The sequence below is a fragment of the Helobdella robusta genome, assembly GCF_000326865.2.
Source record: "Helobdella robusta unplaced genomic scaffold HELROscaffold_20, whole genome shotgun sequence".
NCBI classification, from domain to species: Eukaryota; Metazoa; Annelida; class Clitellata; order Rhynchobdellida; family Glossiphoniidae; genus Helobdella; species Helobdella robusta.
The window spans coordinates 2,656,368-2,675,047 of NW_008704084.1; the positions used below are offsets into that span (position 1 = coordinate 2,656,368).

Here is an 18,680-nt window from a genome sequence, read left to right on the forward strand (position 1 = left end):
TGAGTAGGTTGCTGTTATCGTACTTTAATGTCTATTGTCTCACTCTGCTTTGTTCGAGCCAATTTTGCGTCAAAGCACATGATGCAATAAAGTAGATGGCGTGGATGGCTGGCATTCGTCTGATCTGTCATTGCATCTTCCTCTGAAGGCCAGATAGCAGGATATGACTCCAACATCAATTGTTCTAAGCTATTCAGTGATGTCACTAGCTACGTATTTATTCACATTGCCGACTTGAAGAATTTTCTTGTAACAATTTTTGCTGGCAGCTCTGGCATAGAGGCTTTAGTCCTAAAGCTGGCAGTGATAGAATGGAAAACTATGTTATGGCATGAAAAAAATTGATCGAATTCTCTATATAATTTTGCTAAAATTTGTATATTTCAGTTAAGTGACATCTTGCACAAAGCCAGTGGTTTTAATAGAAAAATTTCAAACAAATTGTGAGATAAGCAAAAAAATATTAGCTTTTTTAACATATTTAGGCTCCACCCACAGCCAATTTTTGTCTACGCCACTAGCTGGCCGTAGTATTTGAGTCGTTCGATGGTCGCGAGCCATTGACAACTGTTGGTAATTTTATACCGTTGGTGAAGTGCGTTAGTATTTTAGCGTTATATATTGCATTTTAACGGAAACCTCGTTCCAATATAAAGATACAAACATTATATAGGTTTGTTTCAAGTTTCTTTAAAAAGATGCAAAATACGTTGAAACCTAATTTTGAATCCCATATTTAATATATAGAAAACGCGATACTTTGGAAATTGAAATAATCAAGTAATCTTTTTTTCGCCTACGCCAATTCAGTCACGTTTAGTAAGACTGACACAACGATCCTAAGGCTATCTTTATTTTTTATCATCCAGTGCTTGCAACTCTTCCATTCAGACTAGTCTAACACTAGAAAACATCCAGGTCACCATGCCCCACTCAGAGTAAAGCAACGCAAGTATAGGACACTAATTTGATGTCCACGCAATCATAAAAAAAAACTCAACTAAAAACTAAGAGCATCAATTCCACTTTAAATATTTTATTATTTAGACATTTGAGGTGACAAAAAATAAAACCATCAATCATTACATATAAATAAAATATAAGAAAAAGACACTGTCAGTTTATACATTTAAATGTTGACAAAAAACATTTAAAACTACAGATGTCAGTGTTAATTATCATCAGAATTCTGTTCCTCATCTTCCGATTCCTTCTTGTCCTGAAAAAAAGCATAAATGATTCAAAATAGAAAAAACTATAAATTTGTTAAGAATGGTAACAATTGATTATCAACAACGCTAAAGACTATCAGAAAGTATTAACACTAATAAAAATATTGAGGTCACATAATTAAAGTAATTTAAAAACTTAAACAATACAAACATAACAAATGTTTTAACATTGAATGATAAAAAACTTAAACAAAAGTAAAACCTTTTTGGCAGGTCGTCCTCTACGCTTTGAGCCTTCAGATTTCTTTTTTGAAAAAAAAAAAATCAATTCGATTTAATTAATTAATAAACAAAGAGAGTGAACAAAATTGTTGTTGTCGATTCCCACCTTTGATTGGTCAGATTTTGTTGAGCCCTTTGGTCTCCCTCTTGTCTTTTTTTCACCCAGATTACTTGAAGCCTTTGTGGTGGTTTTCTGCACAAGGTGTTATTTTAAATGAACGTTAGTTGTTGGCAATTTTAAACACCTCAAATTAAAATGCAATGAAAACAAATTTAAAAGCCAATTATATTATAATCAATGAAAAATCCAGAGAAAAGCATTTAGTTCAATAAAGGATTAAAATTGTTGACTGGATGTAAATATAGCATGAAAGATTTCTAAAGATATTAAATGATTATTGGATACAATGTTTGGATTAAAATTGTTCAAACTTTAACATTAAAAAAACTTTCAAAAATTGCTTAGTAATTGATGTAATTAATCTTAATACATAAACCACATAATCTGAAATGAAGAAAATTATTTCTCAGTGGTCAGTTGAAAGACAAGTATTTATTCAAATATAGAACTTGCATAACAGGAGCAATATAGCACTTATTATTTCTCAATGACACCTGGTTCAAACGATGTGAAAAACTAAGCTTTTATAAGCTTTATTTGCATATTGAATAGTGCTTGCTCGCATTCAGATCGTTGGAGTCTAACAAATATTTAACACCTGCAACAAAAATTTTCCATTCTTAACTACAGGTTCCAACATCCAAAAAAAAAAGTTCAACATCTATCTTAGTAAAATCATTTTAAATTTATTTTAAAACACATTGAAAATTGAAAGAAAACTGTGAAGAAAACTGTGACTTTATTCGCATATTAGCACTTACCATCAATATAAAAATGATAGCATGTCAATGCACATACACTTCTTATAAATAACACAATATTAAAATAGTTTTTCAGAATAAAAATTTATTTTGACTTTATATGAATGTTTGATGTTTAACAAAGTTATGAACATGTTTTGTTTGACTCCGTTTAATAGATTCTTCAAATAAAACTAAAATTTTTGATACAACTTCACCAAAATTAACTTTTGTGGTGACATAATGCACAAATCAAGGAGTATACATAAGTAATGACAAGTTAATTTTAATAGTATAATAGCAGATGCACAATAGTTGATCCACTATATGACAAAAGCCTAATTAAAGAAACCCACAAGTCGGAAAAATGTTATTATTTCGAACGAAAAACATGCTATTGAATAAACTTTATGTAATTTATATTTGTTTATTCAACAACTCTTAATGGAGCTAATAATCAATCTTAAGAACATGTTTTAACAGCTATAACGGCCAAAATAAACTTCCTACTAATAATATTCAGCAATTATTTTTCAGGAACCAACTTAAAGTTTAAACTTTTAGTCATCACTTAATATTTTAACAGAAGTTACAATATTAATCACCTTTAAAATTCCCAAAGCTAAACATTAAATTTTGAAAGAATATTTGGCTAGACCAAAAATTAGGTGTATCTCCAATCTAAAAAATTATATTATATAGTTTTCAATGTGACCTATGTCATATGTGAAATGCTAGCACTGACTAAGATCATATAAAATTAGAAATTTAAAAGTCAAGAAGTAATTCATTCAGTCACCTCATATTTTAAATGTAGAAAATTAAAATTAAATTAAAACTAAGTCAAATTAAAGAAAAAAATTAAAAACTATATGCAAAAAAATATGCTTAACCTACAAACAAAATAATAATCATCAAAACATAATAAAGCCATAAATTTTTATAAATTGCCAATTTTATAAAAATTAGCAAATACCTAATTAAAATTTTTAAAAATAATACTTTTATCATGTACATAATTACTATTAATAATTGCAAAATTATTTATTTAAATTTGTTGTTTTGTTTTTTTTAATTTAATTTTAATAAATAACTAACGAAGTGATCTCTAATCTATCTATGCTATAATTATTAATTTATTTATGACATACGAGTATGTAAATGAAAAAAATTGAGACCAGCAATAGAATAAAGCTCAAATGAAAATAGCTGCACCTTCTCTGCCGGATCCTTCTTTGGCCTTCCTCGACCTCTTTTTGCTTCAGGAGCAGAATCATCAGAGTCTTCGGTGAATTTGCTGCGAACCGCGGTCTCCTTCTTTGCAGCTTTTGTGGCAACCTTTTCGGACATATTTTTTATTGGCAAACAAAGTCAGTAAAAATTATTTTATGGGAGATTTGATGGCGAAATCCTTGCAGGACCAAACTCTTTTTAGGTAAACAAGTCTGCAAACCGCGGAACGACCAACAATGCAAACAACACAATAACAGCCCGCCAATTAGCAATGCGCTTGCGCATTTTCTGAGCGTCCAAAAATACGAATACAAAAGATTCTAAAGCGCTACCTATCTCATAGAAATTCATCAAATATTATTTTTATATATTTTATTTTTATATATTTTTACAATAACTCTATTTTTTTAAATTATGATTTTTACAATTTTTAGATATTTCCTAATCAATTTTCAGCTAACGGATAAACACAAGGCCAGAATAACCAATTGACAGATGAGACCAATGTCTAGGGCCAGCCATTTTGAAGGACTCGGATTTTTATTTCACACTTGCTGCATGCAAATTTATTTTTATTTGAATAATGACAATTTAATTACGCCCAGGAGCGGTGTATGAATTAAGAATTCCGATAGATTAATACGCAATATGCTAATTAATCTCCAGCAGCACATTTGCTAATTACACCTGAGCTAAGAAAACGTGGTAATTAAATGAAAACAGAGAATATGCTAATTACTTCATAGCAGCACACACTAATTACCTCTTAGCGCAATATGTTAATTACCATGGCAAACTTTTGTAACGCAAAGGCGCATATATTATATATATATATATATATATATATATTAAAACGAAACGAGTTTTCCGGCCATGCAAATTTCATTTCTTTGAATATTTTTGCCCACTTAGCATTAATAAACTTTTTAAAAATAAGCTCAACAATATGGAATTGTTGTAAATCGTATTTATTTAGAACAAGTGACATAATTAAGTTAACAACGTTGTTTCGGTGTGATTTTCTGTTTGGTACAATTATACAAATTATATATTTGATAAATATTAGCTTTGAGATTATTGAGATTGTTAATGTTATTGACATTAGGGGCTGTCCTTAGAGGATGTCACGTTTTTTTTAACGTTTTTTGGTCCCCCTCCCTGAGTCACAAACTGTCAAACTGTCACAAATCGACCAACCCCAAAAATAAGCATGTCACAAAACTTAACTCCCCCCCCCTCTTAGTGATGAGTCATTAAACACTGAAATTGTTCTATGCATTTTATTTTTCATTGATATAAAAATAACGAATTACAAGTTTAAATGACGATAGTTTGATATCTAAATGCTTTACCTTAGTTAAAATATAACGAATTAATATGAAAGATCACTAATTGCTTTCCTCCCAAAGGCTGGCCAGGTTCTGTGAAACTGAAACCAACGGATTACCTACACAGCGGTAAACTTTAACGACGGCATTTAAATTTGACTCCTCCTTTAATTAATATTCATGAGCTATTTGCTCGCTTGTATGCTTTAATGTTCATTTATGCGTATATATATATATATATATATATGAAAAAAATTTATTGTTTTATCTAAAAAAAGGGACGTCACACTTGCGTTTACCCCCCTCCCCACAAAGTGTCACAAATATTTAGACCCCCTCCCCCTTGAAGCTTGACGGGTAACTGAATTCATGAGGTCCAAGTACTAGTGGATAATGGAAAGGAGATCTAAACAAAAGGCACAAGAGGTTGAGGACAAAGCCATTATGGAGCTGAAAGGCACAAGAGCGCGATGAAAAAGCAATGAAATGGAAAAAATATCGAGCAGATCTGAAGTTAAGGAAAGAAGAAATGCGACTGAAAATAGATTTAAAAACAATGAATATTAAAGAAGAAGCGAGACGAGCGGAATTTAAAATGAAAAAAGAATTACGTCTTGCTGAGGAAAAAATGAGGGAAGAATTCAGGTTGAAAGAATTAGAAATCCAAACAAAAAAGGAGCTTGAAGCTTATAAGCAAGCAATAAAAGAGAAAAATAATGAGGCAACTGATGATTGCCGATACTGGAACATTATGGTCCCAGACATTGAAGGGTTTCATTGGCGCCGATCCAGAGGACGTAAAAGAACTGCCTGCTTACTTTGATTGTATTGAAAAAATTTTTAAAAACAAAAAATAGCTGCACTGTTTCAAGCACGGCTCTTTATATCAGTTTTGCCAAGAAAGTTAAAAAAGTAAACGAATATGAAATGGATGTGAATCCTGAAGAGGAGTATAAGTTTATCCAGAGTCAATTAATGAAAGATCTACGGTTTGACCCTATAATATTACGCCATGACTTTTACTCGATTCGTCAAAAGCAAAATGAAAGGTACACATTTGTACTATCATAGTTAAGAAATACGTCAGATTACTACTTCAAGAGTAGGGAAGTAAAAACCCTAGCTGATGCAATCGATTTTATATGCGCCGACCGTTTGAAAAAAAATAATTTCAAAATCAACACTGGAATTCGTATAAGCATAGCAAAGGAAACACAGGATTGGCTGAGGGGCGATGAATTGGCAAAGACCATAGATCACTTTAAGCTGAACATGAGAGTTGCCCATAATGTTAAACGCATGGAGTTTAGTAGGAACACACACAATCAAATGGAAATGTTTGGCACGGGTGGCATGATGTACCAAAGAAAAATAAACTACAACAAATATGCCATAAAATGTTTCACCTGTGTGGAAAGTGGTCATGTAGCCGCTATTGTAGGAACTCTAAATATGAGGCACGGCAGAAACAAGTAATGGAATGTACAGTTCTGCAGGAAGAAGAAGGGGGTGAAAGCAGTAATCAAGATGCAAAAGTGGTGAACCTAGAGACAGAAGTATCTGGTAGCTTGAACAGTATAGAAACTCATAAAGTCAAACTGATGCAATAAAGAGACAAATAAATAACGAAGCACACCTATCAAACAAGACAATTAATGAAGTGATACTTGCGGACAAATATTTTGTTCGTTCGCATACCTACGTTGTCATTAATGACAGTTTTACATGTCAAGCGTTGATTGATAGCGGAGCTGAAGTCTGTTGCGTTGATCAAAATATCATAAATACCTTGAAATTATCGAGGCTGGGAAAGCTGAAGGTAAGAGGGGCAGGAGCTCAGAGAAGTAGACTGCACTTGGATCTACGTTAAACCGCTGCCAGATCAACAATCAAGTTTTAATATGGCACCGGCTATAAAAATATGGGCAGCAATAATACAAAATCTGGGATGTGACATAATAATAACGCCAAGCGTATTTGATGTGTTAGAACATTCCAATAGATATGTTTTACCCCAGCCGTTTTCAAATATAAAATTAAACAGTGTGATAGAAAAACAACAACACATCAACATCGGGGATATACATGAAATAGTCGTAATAGACTCAAGTAATAAAGAGCATGAAGATGATCATGTTTTACCCCAGCCGTTTTCAAATATAAAATTAAACAGTGTGATAGAAAAACAACAACACATCAACATCGGGGATATACATGAAATAGTCGTAATAGACTCAAGTAATAAAGAGCATGAAGATGATCAAGAAGAGTGAATTGGAGGAGTCGTAGAAAAAGCAAAACTCAGCTAGGAACAATTGAATTGCAGTACATTGAAGAAAGCCTGGGGTTTGGCAAGGCAAAAAGAGGGAAATTTTCTCATAGAAGACGCAATACTTTACTTTACTATAAGGAAAATATTATGGGTCATATCATAAAGTAAAACAACGCTGCCTCCCAGCCACAAGAATTGGAACCGTCTTCCAGTTGGGGCATGACGTTCCATTTGCTGGCCATATGGCTTTTAAGTCAACGAAGTGACGAATATTCTTTAATTTTTAGTTCCCGATAATGACAAAAAAATTCGATAATATTGCAAAACATGTAATATCTGTCAATTAAGAGCACCACCCTTATTATAACTTAGAGTGCCTATATAGTACCAATTTGGTGCAAAGATGAATTACTATTTACCCATTTAATAATGGATTGTATTGGACCATTGATAGTTGCTGATGTAGTACAACTACGCCTTGGGGATAGTGGATGCAGTTACCAGATGGCCCATGGCATTTCCGTTAAAGTCTCTCAGTGCCAAGTCAACGTGTGAGGTATTGTTACAAGTTTTTATGACGTATGCCATTCCGAAAGTGATAAGTTCGACAGAGGGACAAATTTTACCAGTCGGTTAACTCGAGAAATGTTACGACATTTGGGTTGCACTCCGCGTTTCAATTCACCAGGACATCTAGAGGCAGCAGTAAATAAAAATTTAAAAATATGATTTTTAAACTGGCACAAGACAACCCAAAAAGTTGGCATCAAATACTGCTATTTGTCCTATGGTGTTTAAGGGAGAAACCATCAGCCACAACCCATGTCAGTCCATACTTATAATATGGAATGTTGCCCAGTGGCCCACTGTATGTTTTAAAAGAATACCGAGTCGGCAACAACAAATTCTCTTTAAATATTGGAAAAAACCCTGAAAAATATTTGTTTCAATTGAAACATAATTTGGAGCTGGTCAGAGCTTATGAAGGTTATCACGCGGACAGGGAGCAAAAACAATATCAACAACGATATAATTTGACGAGCATGGATCAATACTATACAAACAGAAACAAAGTCATCATTAAAAATTTTGCTTTTAATTTTTTTCTTTAATTTTCAAACAAACTTTTGACATTTTAATCGACTCAAATAGAAAAAAGAAAAACGTTATTAAAAATAAAATTAGACCTGGATAACCAAAGAATTACTTGATTTGATCTGATCAAAAAATAATTTATATAGAAGATATATCGACAAGCCATCAATAATCAACCATAAAATATATAAATCCGTTGCTCGTCGTTGTGTGAAGTTGAACTCAACATCTAAAAAACAATTTTTTCATCATTTGTTCAAAAAGAATAGAAGCAATAGCAAAATCACCTGGTCAATCATCTCCAAATTGTGAAATAAAAATAAATCCTCATGTAGTGAAATAACGATTAATTCAGATAATCAAGTCTTAATAAATCCTGAAAATGAATTAAACAATCATTTTATCAATATTGTACCTAAACTGTTAAAATCTTTCACAAACAATGTTGATCCAGAAAAAACACTCAAAAATTAAATGTTTAACTCATTTTATTGCTTTCCAACAACAATAAATGAAATCATTCAAACAACCAAGAGTCTCAAAATTGAAATATTCAAGTGGTATTGATGAAATTCCTTCAATTGTTGTGATTAAAACCATCAATTCAACATCACCAATTCTAATACACCTTATAAACTTGTCATTTTCTTCAGGTGTGTTTCCTAGTTGTTTTAAAATTTCAAAAGTGGTACCAATAATAAAAGAAGCGAACAACAATGATTTTCAAATTTTCTACCGGTGTCACCATTACCACCTTTTTTGAAGATAATAGAAAAATATATGTACAATCGAATTGTAAATTATCTTCAAAAATCTAATTCAACAAACGATTCTCTATTTAGTTTTCGTAATGGATATTCAACAGAATTAGCCATCACGGAAATGATTCGACAAATTGGTGAGGCAGCCGTATCCAAAAATTACGTTGTTAGGACGAGTTCGATGGCTTTCGACTGCATTGATCATTCCATCTTGATGAATAAACTGAAGTGTTATGAAATACGGGGTTTACCACTGAGCTGGTTTTTGAGTTATTTATCAGACAGAACTCAATTTGTCACATGGCAAAATAAAAATTCTTCTACTTTAAAAATTTGTCATGGCGTCCCACAAGGAACCATCCTCGGCCCGTTACTATTTATCATATTTGTTAATGACCTACCGAAAGCATCCATGTTTTTTGACTATGTATGTTATGCAGACGATACAAAATATTTTAGTAAAAGCAAAAATATGGATGAGTTAATAATACAAAATAATGAAAATTTAAAACAGGTTGTCAAGTGGTTTAATAACAACAAATTAACTTTGAACTAGAAAAAAACTAAAATGATTGTTTTTGGTCCAGTAAAATACTTAAATTACAGAAAGCCGTACAAGATCATTATCAATAGGCACAAAAATTTAGAAAGTAAATTCATCAAGTTTCTTGGAATTTTTCTTGATCAAAAGCTAACTTTTCGCAATCACGTTCATCACGTATCCAGCAAACTTGCTATAGCAATTGGAGCCATTAGCAAAATACGTCATTTCGTTCTAACAACAACTTTGAACACACTCTTTGCCACATGTTTCATACTGCAATACAGTTTGGGCAAGTACTTATTCGACGATTACTGGTCCCAAGAGCAGTAAGATTAATCACCTCGACAAGACGCTTTCAGAGTAAACCATTATTTATGGCTACCAAAAACTTAAACTTTGATCAGCTAAATATTTATCTCTTAGTAAATTTTGTTTATAAACATTTCACTGAAAAACTACCACAAATATTCAATAATTATTTCCAACATCTTAGTAATAAAAGAAAACAAAACTATATCAGGTCAAACAAATCCAAAACAAATACTCTATTTCACCATATATTTTGTAGAGGACCAAGAATCTGGAATCAGCTGTTAAAATCACGATTTATCACGATTCCATCACGATTTAGCATCACCTTTTGAATTTAAAAGAAGCCTGACATCCTTCATCGCCAATTCATGAACGTGTGAATGCGTATGGATGTGTTTATGAGTGAGTATGGAATGGATACGTGTGTACTAGTGAGTATGGATGTGTGTGAATTATTAAGAATGTGTAAGAATGAGTATAGATGTGTGTGAGGGAGAATGAATGTGTGAGATTGAATATGATCGTGTGTGGGTGAGTATGGATGTTTGAGAGTGAGTAATGAATGTGTGTGAGTTTGGATGTGTGTGATTGGGTATTGATGTTGTAAGTGAGAATGATATTTGTAATTTTGCCTTTTTCTTTAAATTGTTGTTATTTGGAACAAGTAAATTTAACATTTAATTTTTCCAGTTGCTTCTTTTTTGTCTTTCATGAGAACAAATGTTTATCTAATTTTTAATTGACATTCTGCAAAACTTTGACAATTTATGTTCCAGGTGTGGTTGTGCTAGATGAGTTTCTTAATGAACTTTTTCACAACCATACTGCCTTCTTATCATTATTTTGTATCATATTGAGGAGGGAAATAAAAAAATATTGTATTATTGTATTCTATTAAACCACCTAAAACGAAAAAGGGGAACAGGAAACTCACCTGCTTTTTCAATTATTTTCAAAGATTTATCCCTAATCTCGCCAATAAAATGAACAGTATCACAGATTAGACAAAGAAAGGGGCGCCAGCTCGTGTGGTCTGGACGGTAAAAACATCAGGAGAGTCTAAACGGAATTATAACAGAATTTGAGGAAAGTGACTAAACTCTACACTCTGAACTACAAACGGCGTTTCGGTTTGATAACTGGCGTTAGCGAAAACGCAATAGGTTGTTGTTTGGTACAACCTGACGATAGTGACTCGGAACGACCAGTTGCATTTGCAAGTAAAAAATTTACAGATCAGCAAAACCGTTGGTCAACGATAAAACGATAAGCCTTTGCGGTAATATGGGCTCTTCAAAAATTTTGTGACTGAATTTGTATGTCCAAAATTATCGTCTACACCATTAACCTACTTAACGGAATCAAAACCGAAAAGCGCGAAATTGTTAATGTGGGCATTGGCCACATTAACAATTAATAACAATTAAATCCGGAAAAATTAACAATAACAATTAAATAACGTCCGTTCGGACGGTTCACGTTTAGCGTGATGGCGGCACGTTTTCTCGGTGGTTTTGTAATTTGGATGGATTCTTGTTTTTTGCTTCTGAACAAGTGAGTTCTCTTCTTTTTTACTACGGTTATTTTTTTTTCTATATCTTTCTACATCTTTTCCTTAACTTGAAAATATTATTATGTCTTATTCTAGAGACTTTCTCTTAAGCCTCTCTAACACTCCTTTGTCTCCGACGAGAGTAGTTCGGCGGCGAATTATTTACTTTAATCTTAGGTCTAATAAAAACAATAAAAATAATAAATCTAACTCTAACAAAAAAATAAATATAGTTAGTAACCATAATTATATTAATAATAATAATGTTAATAGCAAGTATAATAAGAATAATAATAATTGTATTAAATCCTACTCTAATCCTAATGTAATTAATACTAATGATAAGAATAATAATTCTAATTCTATTAGTTTAAATAATATAACTAGATTTAAAAATACCAATATTCAACTTACCTCTACATTTTCACTGTTTAATATTAACATAAGATCAATTAATAAAAAATCGCTCTATATCCATCAAATAATCTCTTCCTCCTTTACCTGATTTTTTTACTCTTACTGAAACTTGGCATGGGGACTCTAACTCTCCCTCTCTTATTGTTGCTACTCCTGATGGTTACAGCTTCCTTGAACTCTCTAGACCTCCAAAAAATCTTCTATCATCTTCTCATTCTTCTTATGGAGGTATCTGTCTGTTTTATAAATCTCTATTTACTGCTTCCATTAATACTTCTTTTCTCTTTTCTTCTGTTGAATGTCTTGCTGTATCTCTTAAGTCTTCTTCTCTATCTTTTTATATTGCTGTAATCTATCGCCCTCCTTCTTCTCTCACTTTATTTTTAGATGAATTCTACTCACTCGCTGAATCTCTCTACTCTTTTTCTATTCCTTTCTACATCTCTGGTGATTTTAACTTGCACCTTCAATAATTTATCATGTTCTTACACTCGTAGGTTTAATGATATTTTGTCTCTTTTTAACTTAACTCAATATTGTTCTTTTCCTACCCATAATTCTGGTAACATTAGTGATTTTATTATAGCTTCATCTTTTTCTAAGCCTATTAATATCTCTGCTAGCTCTGTTCCTTACTCTGATCACCTTCTTATTGAATCTGTTTTTTCATTAGATTTTCTTCCTTCAAATTCATCTATGTCTATTTCTAAAAGATGCTGGTCTTCTCTTAATAAAGATATTTTTCTTCAATCTCTTACTGAAACTATTTTTGATACTACCTTATTTTCTGATGTTGATGATTTTGTCTGTGCTTTTACATGTGCTTTTAATATCTACATTACTTCTATTCTTGATGAGCTTATTCCTCTTAAATCTTTTACTTATAGGCTCTATTCTCGTAAGGCTCCTTGGTTTGATTATGCTTGTGTAGTAGCCAAGAAAAGTCTTAGAAGACTGGAGAAAGCCTATAGGTTAAATCCATCTAACTCTCTTTATTCTATCTATGAATCTGAATTGATTAATTATAAATATCTACTATTCTCTAAACACTCTACTTTTCTTAGAAATTCTATAACATCTGCTTCAACATCTAAAAATAGGTGGTCTGTTCTATCTAAACTACTACATAAAAAATCTTCTCACTCATCTATTTCTGCTCAACCGTTTCATGACTTTTTTGTAAATAAAATTACTTCTTTAAGAACATCTAATTCTAATTTTTCTTCTCATAACTTTACTAAACTTACTACTGAATCTTTCTCTGTATTTACTCCAATAAATCTTTTAGAACTAACTAAAATTATTAATTCTATGTCGTCTACAACCTGTTCTCTAGATCTACTTCCTTCTAATTTACTTGAAGAATTTTCTTCAATATTTTATCCAATCATTCTCAAGTTAGTTAATTTATCTCTTTCCACCTCTAAATTTCCTACTTCTTATAAGAATTCTATTGTTATTCCTATTCTTAAAAACTCATCTCTAGATCCTACCTCTTTATCTAATTATAGACCTGTAACTAATATTACTTTCATCTCTAAAATAATAGAAAAAGTTGTTTTTAATCAACTGTCATCCTATTTAGACTTTAACTCTTTGCTACCTGTATCTCAATCTGGTTTCAGACCTGCTCACAGTACTGAAACTTCTTTACTTAAAATACACAATGATATCCTTCTCTCTAGTGACAATAGTAATCTTACTCTTCTTCTTGCTCTTGACTTTTCTTCAGCTTTTGATACTGTTGACCATACTATTCTCTTGAGATTGCTGCATCTTTCTTTTAATATTACTGATTCTTGTCTATCTTGGTTTTCTTCTTATCTCTGTAATCGTTTTTCTTCTGTTGTTCTCAATAATTCTACTTCTAACTCCTCTACTCTTACTTTCGGGGTACCTCAGGGTTCTATCCTTGGCCCTCTTCTATTTATACTCTATACTTCTGAACTACCTCGTATTATTAATAACTTTTCTTTCTCTAGTCAACTATATGCTGATGATTCTTATATTTATACTTCTTTTCCTCCATCTAATCTCAATAGTGTTCTTCATAATTTATCTCTATGTCTTTCTTCGATTATCGCTTGGTCTGACTCTATGTGTCTTAAACTTAATCCTTCTAAGTTTGAATTAATTTGTTTTAATAAATCTAAACACTCAATTACTATTCCTCCTATTATCTTACCTGATTCTAAAACTCTTAATGTCTCCCATAAGTTTCGTAGTCTAGGTTTTATCTTTGATTCTACTATGTCTCTCTCTTCTCAGATTAATAGTGTTGCTGGAAGCTCTTACTTTCATCTACGTAGAATAAAAAAACTTTTGCCTTTTCTTGATGATCCTACTCTTCTCCTTCTTGTTACTTCGTTAGTCTTATCTAGGATTGATTATTGTAACTCGCTCTACTATGGTCTTCCTGACTCTATACTCTATCCTATAAGTAAAGCTTTTAACTCTGCTGCTCGTCTAGTTGCTCGTGCCCCTTTCTTTTCTCATATATCTCCATATCTTGTTCTCTTGCACTGGCTACCTATAAAATATAGAATAATTTTTTAAATTTGCACGTTCATGTATAAGTCTCAATCTAAATTATTTCCTAAGTATTTATCAGATATATTAATTGAACCTAAACGCCCCGGTTTACGATCGTCTTCTTCTCGCTTTTTCTTAACTCGTGTTAAACACTCTTTTGCCAAATCTGCTTTTGCTTTTTCTGGTCCTTTTCTCTGGAACTCTCTACCTACTTCTCTGACTACTTCTCCATCACTTGCGAAGTTCAGAGCGGATCTCAAGACCCATCTGTTTTCAAAATTCATTGAGGAGCGCTGTTGAACATCGCGGAAATAGCGCTTTATAAGCTAATTGATTGATTGATTGATTGATACAAGAATTTAATCTTCGCTTTGCTTAGGGCTGGTAATCGCAATGTAGCTGATTACCTGTCACGTCTTTGTCTCACTTTCTGAAAGTTACCTCATGAATATTTATAGATGTTAAAGAATATTCCGGGTGTGGTGAGTGGTATGTCAGGGTTCGATAGTTATGTGCTGCAGAATAAATGCGAAGATCAAGGGTGGAAGCGTGTCTAACTTCAGTGTTGCAAAATTAGTTTCGAGAAGTGGTACGGCATTCGGCAGATTTAATTTTTTTTTGTGTAAATGTCGAGGAGAGTTTAATTTAAAGTTTTCAGCAGTTTAGTAAAGAGTTAATTCAGAGTTTTTTTCATAAAAAGTTAATTCAAAGTTTTCTTCAGTGAAAAGTTAATTCCAAGGGGATGTATTTCGTTCAAGAAAGACAGTATTTTTATTGCTGCAAGGAGTTAATTATGTTCATCCATTAGAAGGAATTGCATCTGATGCCATGATATGTTTGGCCGATTTTGACAACATGCATGGGTTGACAGGAAGAACCGGCAAAGGTGGAACTGCTGTCTCATTTCTATACAACCTGTCCAAACTGAGGCACTTATTTTTTTTATATATAATGTTTCTTTATTGTTGTTGTTGTTGTTGCCCTCTTCTGGGGGACCCCTGGGACTCCAATCGAGGCTGGAGCCAAACTGCCACTGCAATTGGGTTTCTCCAGAGATCTATTGGTTGTAGTTTTGTGGTGTTTTGTGAACAGCTAAACTGCTAAACATATGCGGTACATCATATCTATGATTGTTGCAGAAAGGACAGGTGTTGAGGCGCCCACTGTCGATTCTGTTTTTGAAGCTGTTTAGAAGAATACTATGGCCAGAACGGAGTTGGGCTAGGGTCCGTCTGATTGCCCTGGGAAGTGATTCTTTTGTAGGATCTATTTTTGGTGTTGGTGGAGGCTTAATTGTCAAGCAACAACAATGGCGACTGATACGTCTCTGTAGCGGCTTTGATGGTGTTATAGTGTAGTGTTCTTAGAGCAGACTTCAGAGAATCGCTATTTATGGTTGTTGGTAGAACCGCATGAGTTATTGAAGACCATTTGGAGAGGAGGGTGGTCTTTATATTGCGATGAGGATGTTGTTGCGTGATGATATGATGGCACGTGTGGCTAGGGTTACGGCATAGGAGTAGGAATTGTTATGCTATTAGCTCCGAATGCTGCCTTACCGTTAACATCTGACATTCTGAATGAAGGTGCCGTTCTGAGGCGATCACATGGCAACCTGTAATCAGACGTAGGGCAGCATTCTGGGAGTGTTGAAGACGTAAGAAACTTGAGTCTGATGTCAGTGATGCCCAGGCAGGACAGGCATACTCGATTGTTGAACGACTGATGGTTTTGTAGGTCTGTAAAAGAGTTTCCTTGTCCTGGCCATAGGTTGTACCACTTAGTGCCTTTAAAATATTATTTCTTATCGAGGCCTTGGATGCTGTTTCTTTATGGTGTTGTGAGAAGGACAGCATCGTGTCTAACGTGAGGCCTAATATTTTTGGATTATGTTCGAGTGGTAATAAACTGTTATTTATTTTTATTGCTGGATGATAGTGATACTGTGAAGTGTGTGTGGTGAAGAGGGTGACTGTAGACTTGGAGGTGAAAATCTCCAAGTTTCTGCTATTGAAGAAGTCGTAAAGCTTCGGAAGGTAACAATTGAGCCGAAGTGTCAAATCATCTGCATTCGGACCTGTAGTGTAGATTGAAAAATCGTCTGCATAAGAGATAACTTTGACGTCTGGAGGAGAGTTTGGTATTTTGGAGACTTAGTAGTTAAACAGAGTTGGTGACAATACAGAACCTTGAGGCACTCCTGAGCGGATGGTGCATTGTTTTGAAAATTGTCGACGGAACTCTGTTGATGCAGAGCGTCCATGCAGATAGTTTGACAACCAGCGGACAATTGATCGTGGAAGCAATGATGACATGAGGTCGGAGATTAGGATGCAATGGTTAACGGTATTGAAGGCCTTTGTGAGGTCCAATGCTGTTAAGATTGTTCGGTGAGCTGGCCTCTTCTGATTTAGACTGTTTGCGATATCGATGACCATTATGGTGAGAGCTGTTGTTCTAGAATGAAGTGTAATGTTTATTCATAATTGGTGATATTTTTGTTACTGATGTTGTAGGTACAACTATAAGGGAGACCCATCTGCATTCAAGGCATTCCTGAAAGCCAACAATGTCACAGCTGGCACATTCCTTATATATGTTGAAAACCGATTGAACTTGATACTCTATATGGACAGCATTGACATCCATCATGAAGAACTTCTCAGAACTTTTCTTAGAAAGTATATATGTTCATTTTTTTAGTTGACTCAATAAATTATTTAAAAATCTTAAAAACCTTTTTATAGTAACAACAGAAACAAAATCACAAAGTCATGTATTGGGATCAAACAAGTGGGAGTCATGGTGCAATTTCAAGCTCTAGGCATCATTGGGAAGATTATCACTGGCCCATGGATGACATTGGTATACCGTAACATACATGGCCTCTTAAACTTGGAAATGGTTGATGAGATTTTTTATGCAAATTTTTTTTTCACTTATTTTTTTGTCTATTACAACGTAAGCATTGTTCTTTTAATAAAATATTAACACTGTTTGATAATAATAAACTTGATCCTAGGGTTCTGTTTTTCAGTTGGGCAAGTCAGTGATTGAGGGGATGCTACACCACCCAGCAGAAGTTATGCTGATGAAAACTGATGTGTTTGGTCACCCTCTAAAAGAAGATGTGCTCCTGTCTCTGATGAACAAAGTGTATAGCAATGATATGCTATATAAACTTTTGATCTCTCTTATGCAGAGTGTTATAGAGGTCATGGAGAGACAGATGGGAAACTACCTCACTAGAGAGTTGTCTAACCCTACTCCTCAGATGATTGCAGACACCAGCTCAGCATCTCCTCACAACATCCATGCGGAAAGAACCTTTGCTTTGTCTGATTTTTTCATAAGAAAATCACCTTGTGCCACCATAGGTTTTGTAAATGCAAAGGTGAAGGCGAAGATGAACCACACCATGGATTGTTTGGATGCTAAATCGGAGCAGAAGCAAAACAAAATCATCAAGTTTGCTATCACGTGGCTTGCAAAGATTCGGCACATCTCCAAAGATACTGAGAGGCAGACTGACCATGCCATCCTGGAAAGAAGAAGACAACTCAGCCAAAAAACCGAAGACAAAGATCGCAAGAATACTGAACATGCAGTCCTCAAATTGTTGACTAATAATGGAAATTCTAATGATCCATTATTTGCCAGCCTTGATAAACAGCAAAACGTCTGGAAGACCATTGACAGGCAAACTTCTCTACCACAAGTGGTCAATGGGTGAGAAAAAGGAATCTACGTTCATTGGCAGGATACAAGACAGGAAGAAGAAAAAAGACACGTTCATCATCAGCTACTGGGAGGTAGACAAAGAATCTGCTGAAGACCACAAGTTACCAGTAGAAAGTCTCATTACAGACCTGATCAATGGATATGATTATGATTATTAAATTTTAATATAAATATATATATATATATATAAATTATAGATATATATATAATTATCTTATAATTATAATTAATCATTTATAATTAAATTTTATTATAAATATAAATTATTCATAATTATTATTTTCTCAATTAACAGCTGTTATAAAAACAAGAAAAAATTGTGTGTTCAATTTTCAATCGTTCTTTTCACGTCTTTTGCGAGAGTATAACGCTCCATGCTCGCTTAGCATTGAGCGCCACTCTTAACATTGCTCAAGTTGAATGTAAGAATAATTCTTTCAAAATTCGTTTTCTCGGTAACTATAAATGCTACAATAATAAATTTAGTATTATTTTAATCAGCAAATATTGCTCTATAAGAAAAGTTTATATACATAAATTTTTTTTTAAACTCGTGCGACCTGCGAAGTTGATGCAAA

The 18,680-nt window shown here is 33.3% G+C and overlaps 3 protein-coding genes across 3 annotated transcripts; all 3 read left to right on the forward strand.

Moving 5' to 3' along the window:
• Positions 1 to 5,357: 5,357 nt before the first annotated feature.
• On the forward strand, positions 5,358 to 6,352 carry HELRODRAFT_171429 (hypothetical protein; the record flags this gene model as incomplete). Its single annotated transcript, XM_009018144.1, has 3 exons — positions 5,358 to 5,647; positions 5,734 to 5,865; positions 5,953 to 6,352. The coding sequence occupies 3 exons, from the start codon at positions 5,358 to 5,360 to the stop codon at positions 6,350 to 6,352; spliced, it is 822 nt and encodes a 273-aa protein (XP_009016392.1).
• A 425-nt stretch (positions 6,353 to 6,777) lies between these two features.
• HELRODRAFT_171430 (hypothetical protein) lies at positions 6,778 to 9,878 on the forward strand (the record flags this gene model as incomplete). The annotated part of the gene is made up of 2 exons (XM_009018145.1): positions 6,778 to 7,145; positions 9,731 to 9,878. 2 exons carry the CDS (start codon positions 6,778 to 6,780, stop codon positions 9,876 to 9,878), a joined length of 516 nt encoding a protein of 171 aa, XP_009016393.1.
• A 5,059-nt stretch (positions 9,879 to 14,937) lies between these two features.
• Positions 14,938 to 18,424, forward strand: HELRODRAFT_191378 (hypothetical protein). Its single transcript, XM_009018146.1, has 5 exons — positions 14,938 to 15,314; positions 16,878 to 17,042; positions 17,109 to 17,265; positions 17,384 to 17,979; positions 18,122 to 18,424. Exons 1-5 carry the CDS (start codon positions 15,190 to 15,192, stop codon positions 18,258 to 18,260), a joined length of 1,182 nt encoding a protein of 393 aa, XP_009016394.1. The 5' UTR covers positions 14,938 to 15,189; the 3' UTR covers positions 18,261 to 18,424.
• Positions 18,425 to 18,680: the final 256 nt, after the last annotated feature.

Coding starts and splice junctions, on each gene's coding strand:
- HELRODRAFT_191378 (XM_009018146.1), top strand. CDS start 15,190: ATGATATGTTTGGCCGATTTTGACAACATGCATGGGTTGACAGGAAGA. Junction 17,043..17,108: donor CTCAGAACTTTTCTTAGAAA/GTATATATGTTC, acceptor ACCTTTTTATAG/TAACAACAGAAACAAAATCA. Junction 17,266..17,383: donor GCCTCTTAAACTTGGAAATG/GTTGATGAGATT, acceptor ACTTGATCCTAG/GGTTCTGTTTTTCAGTTGGG.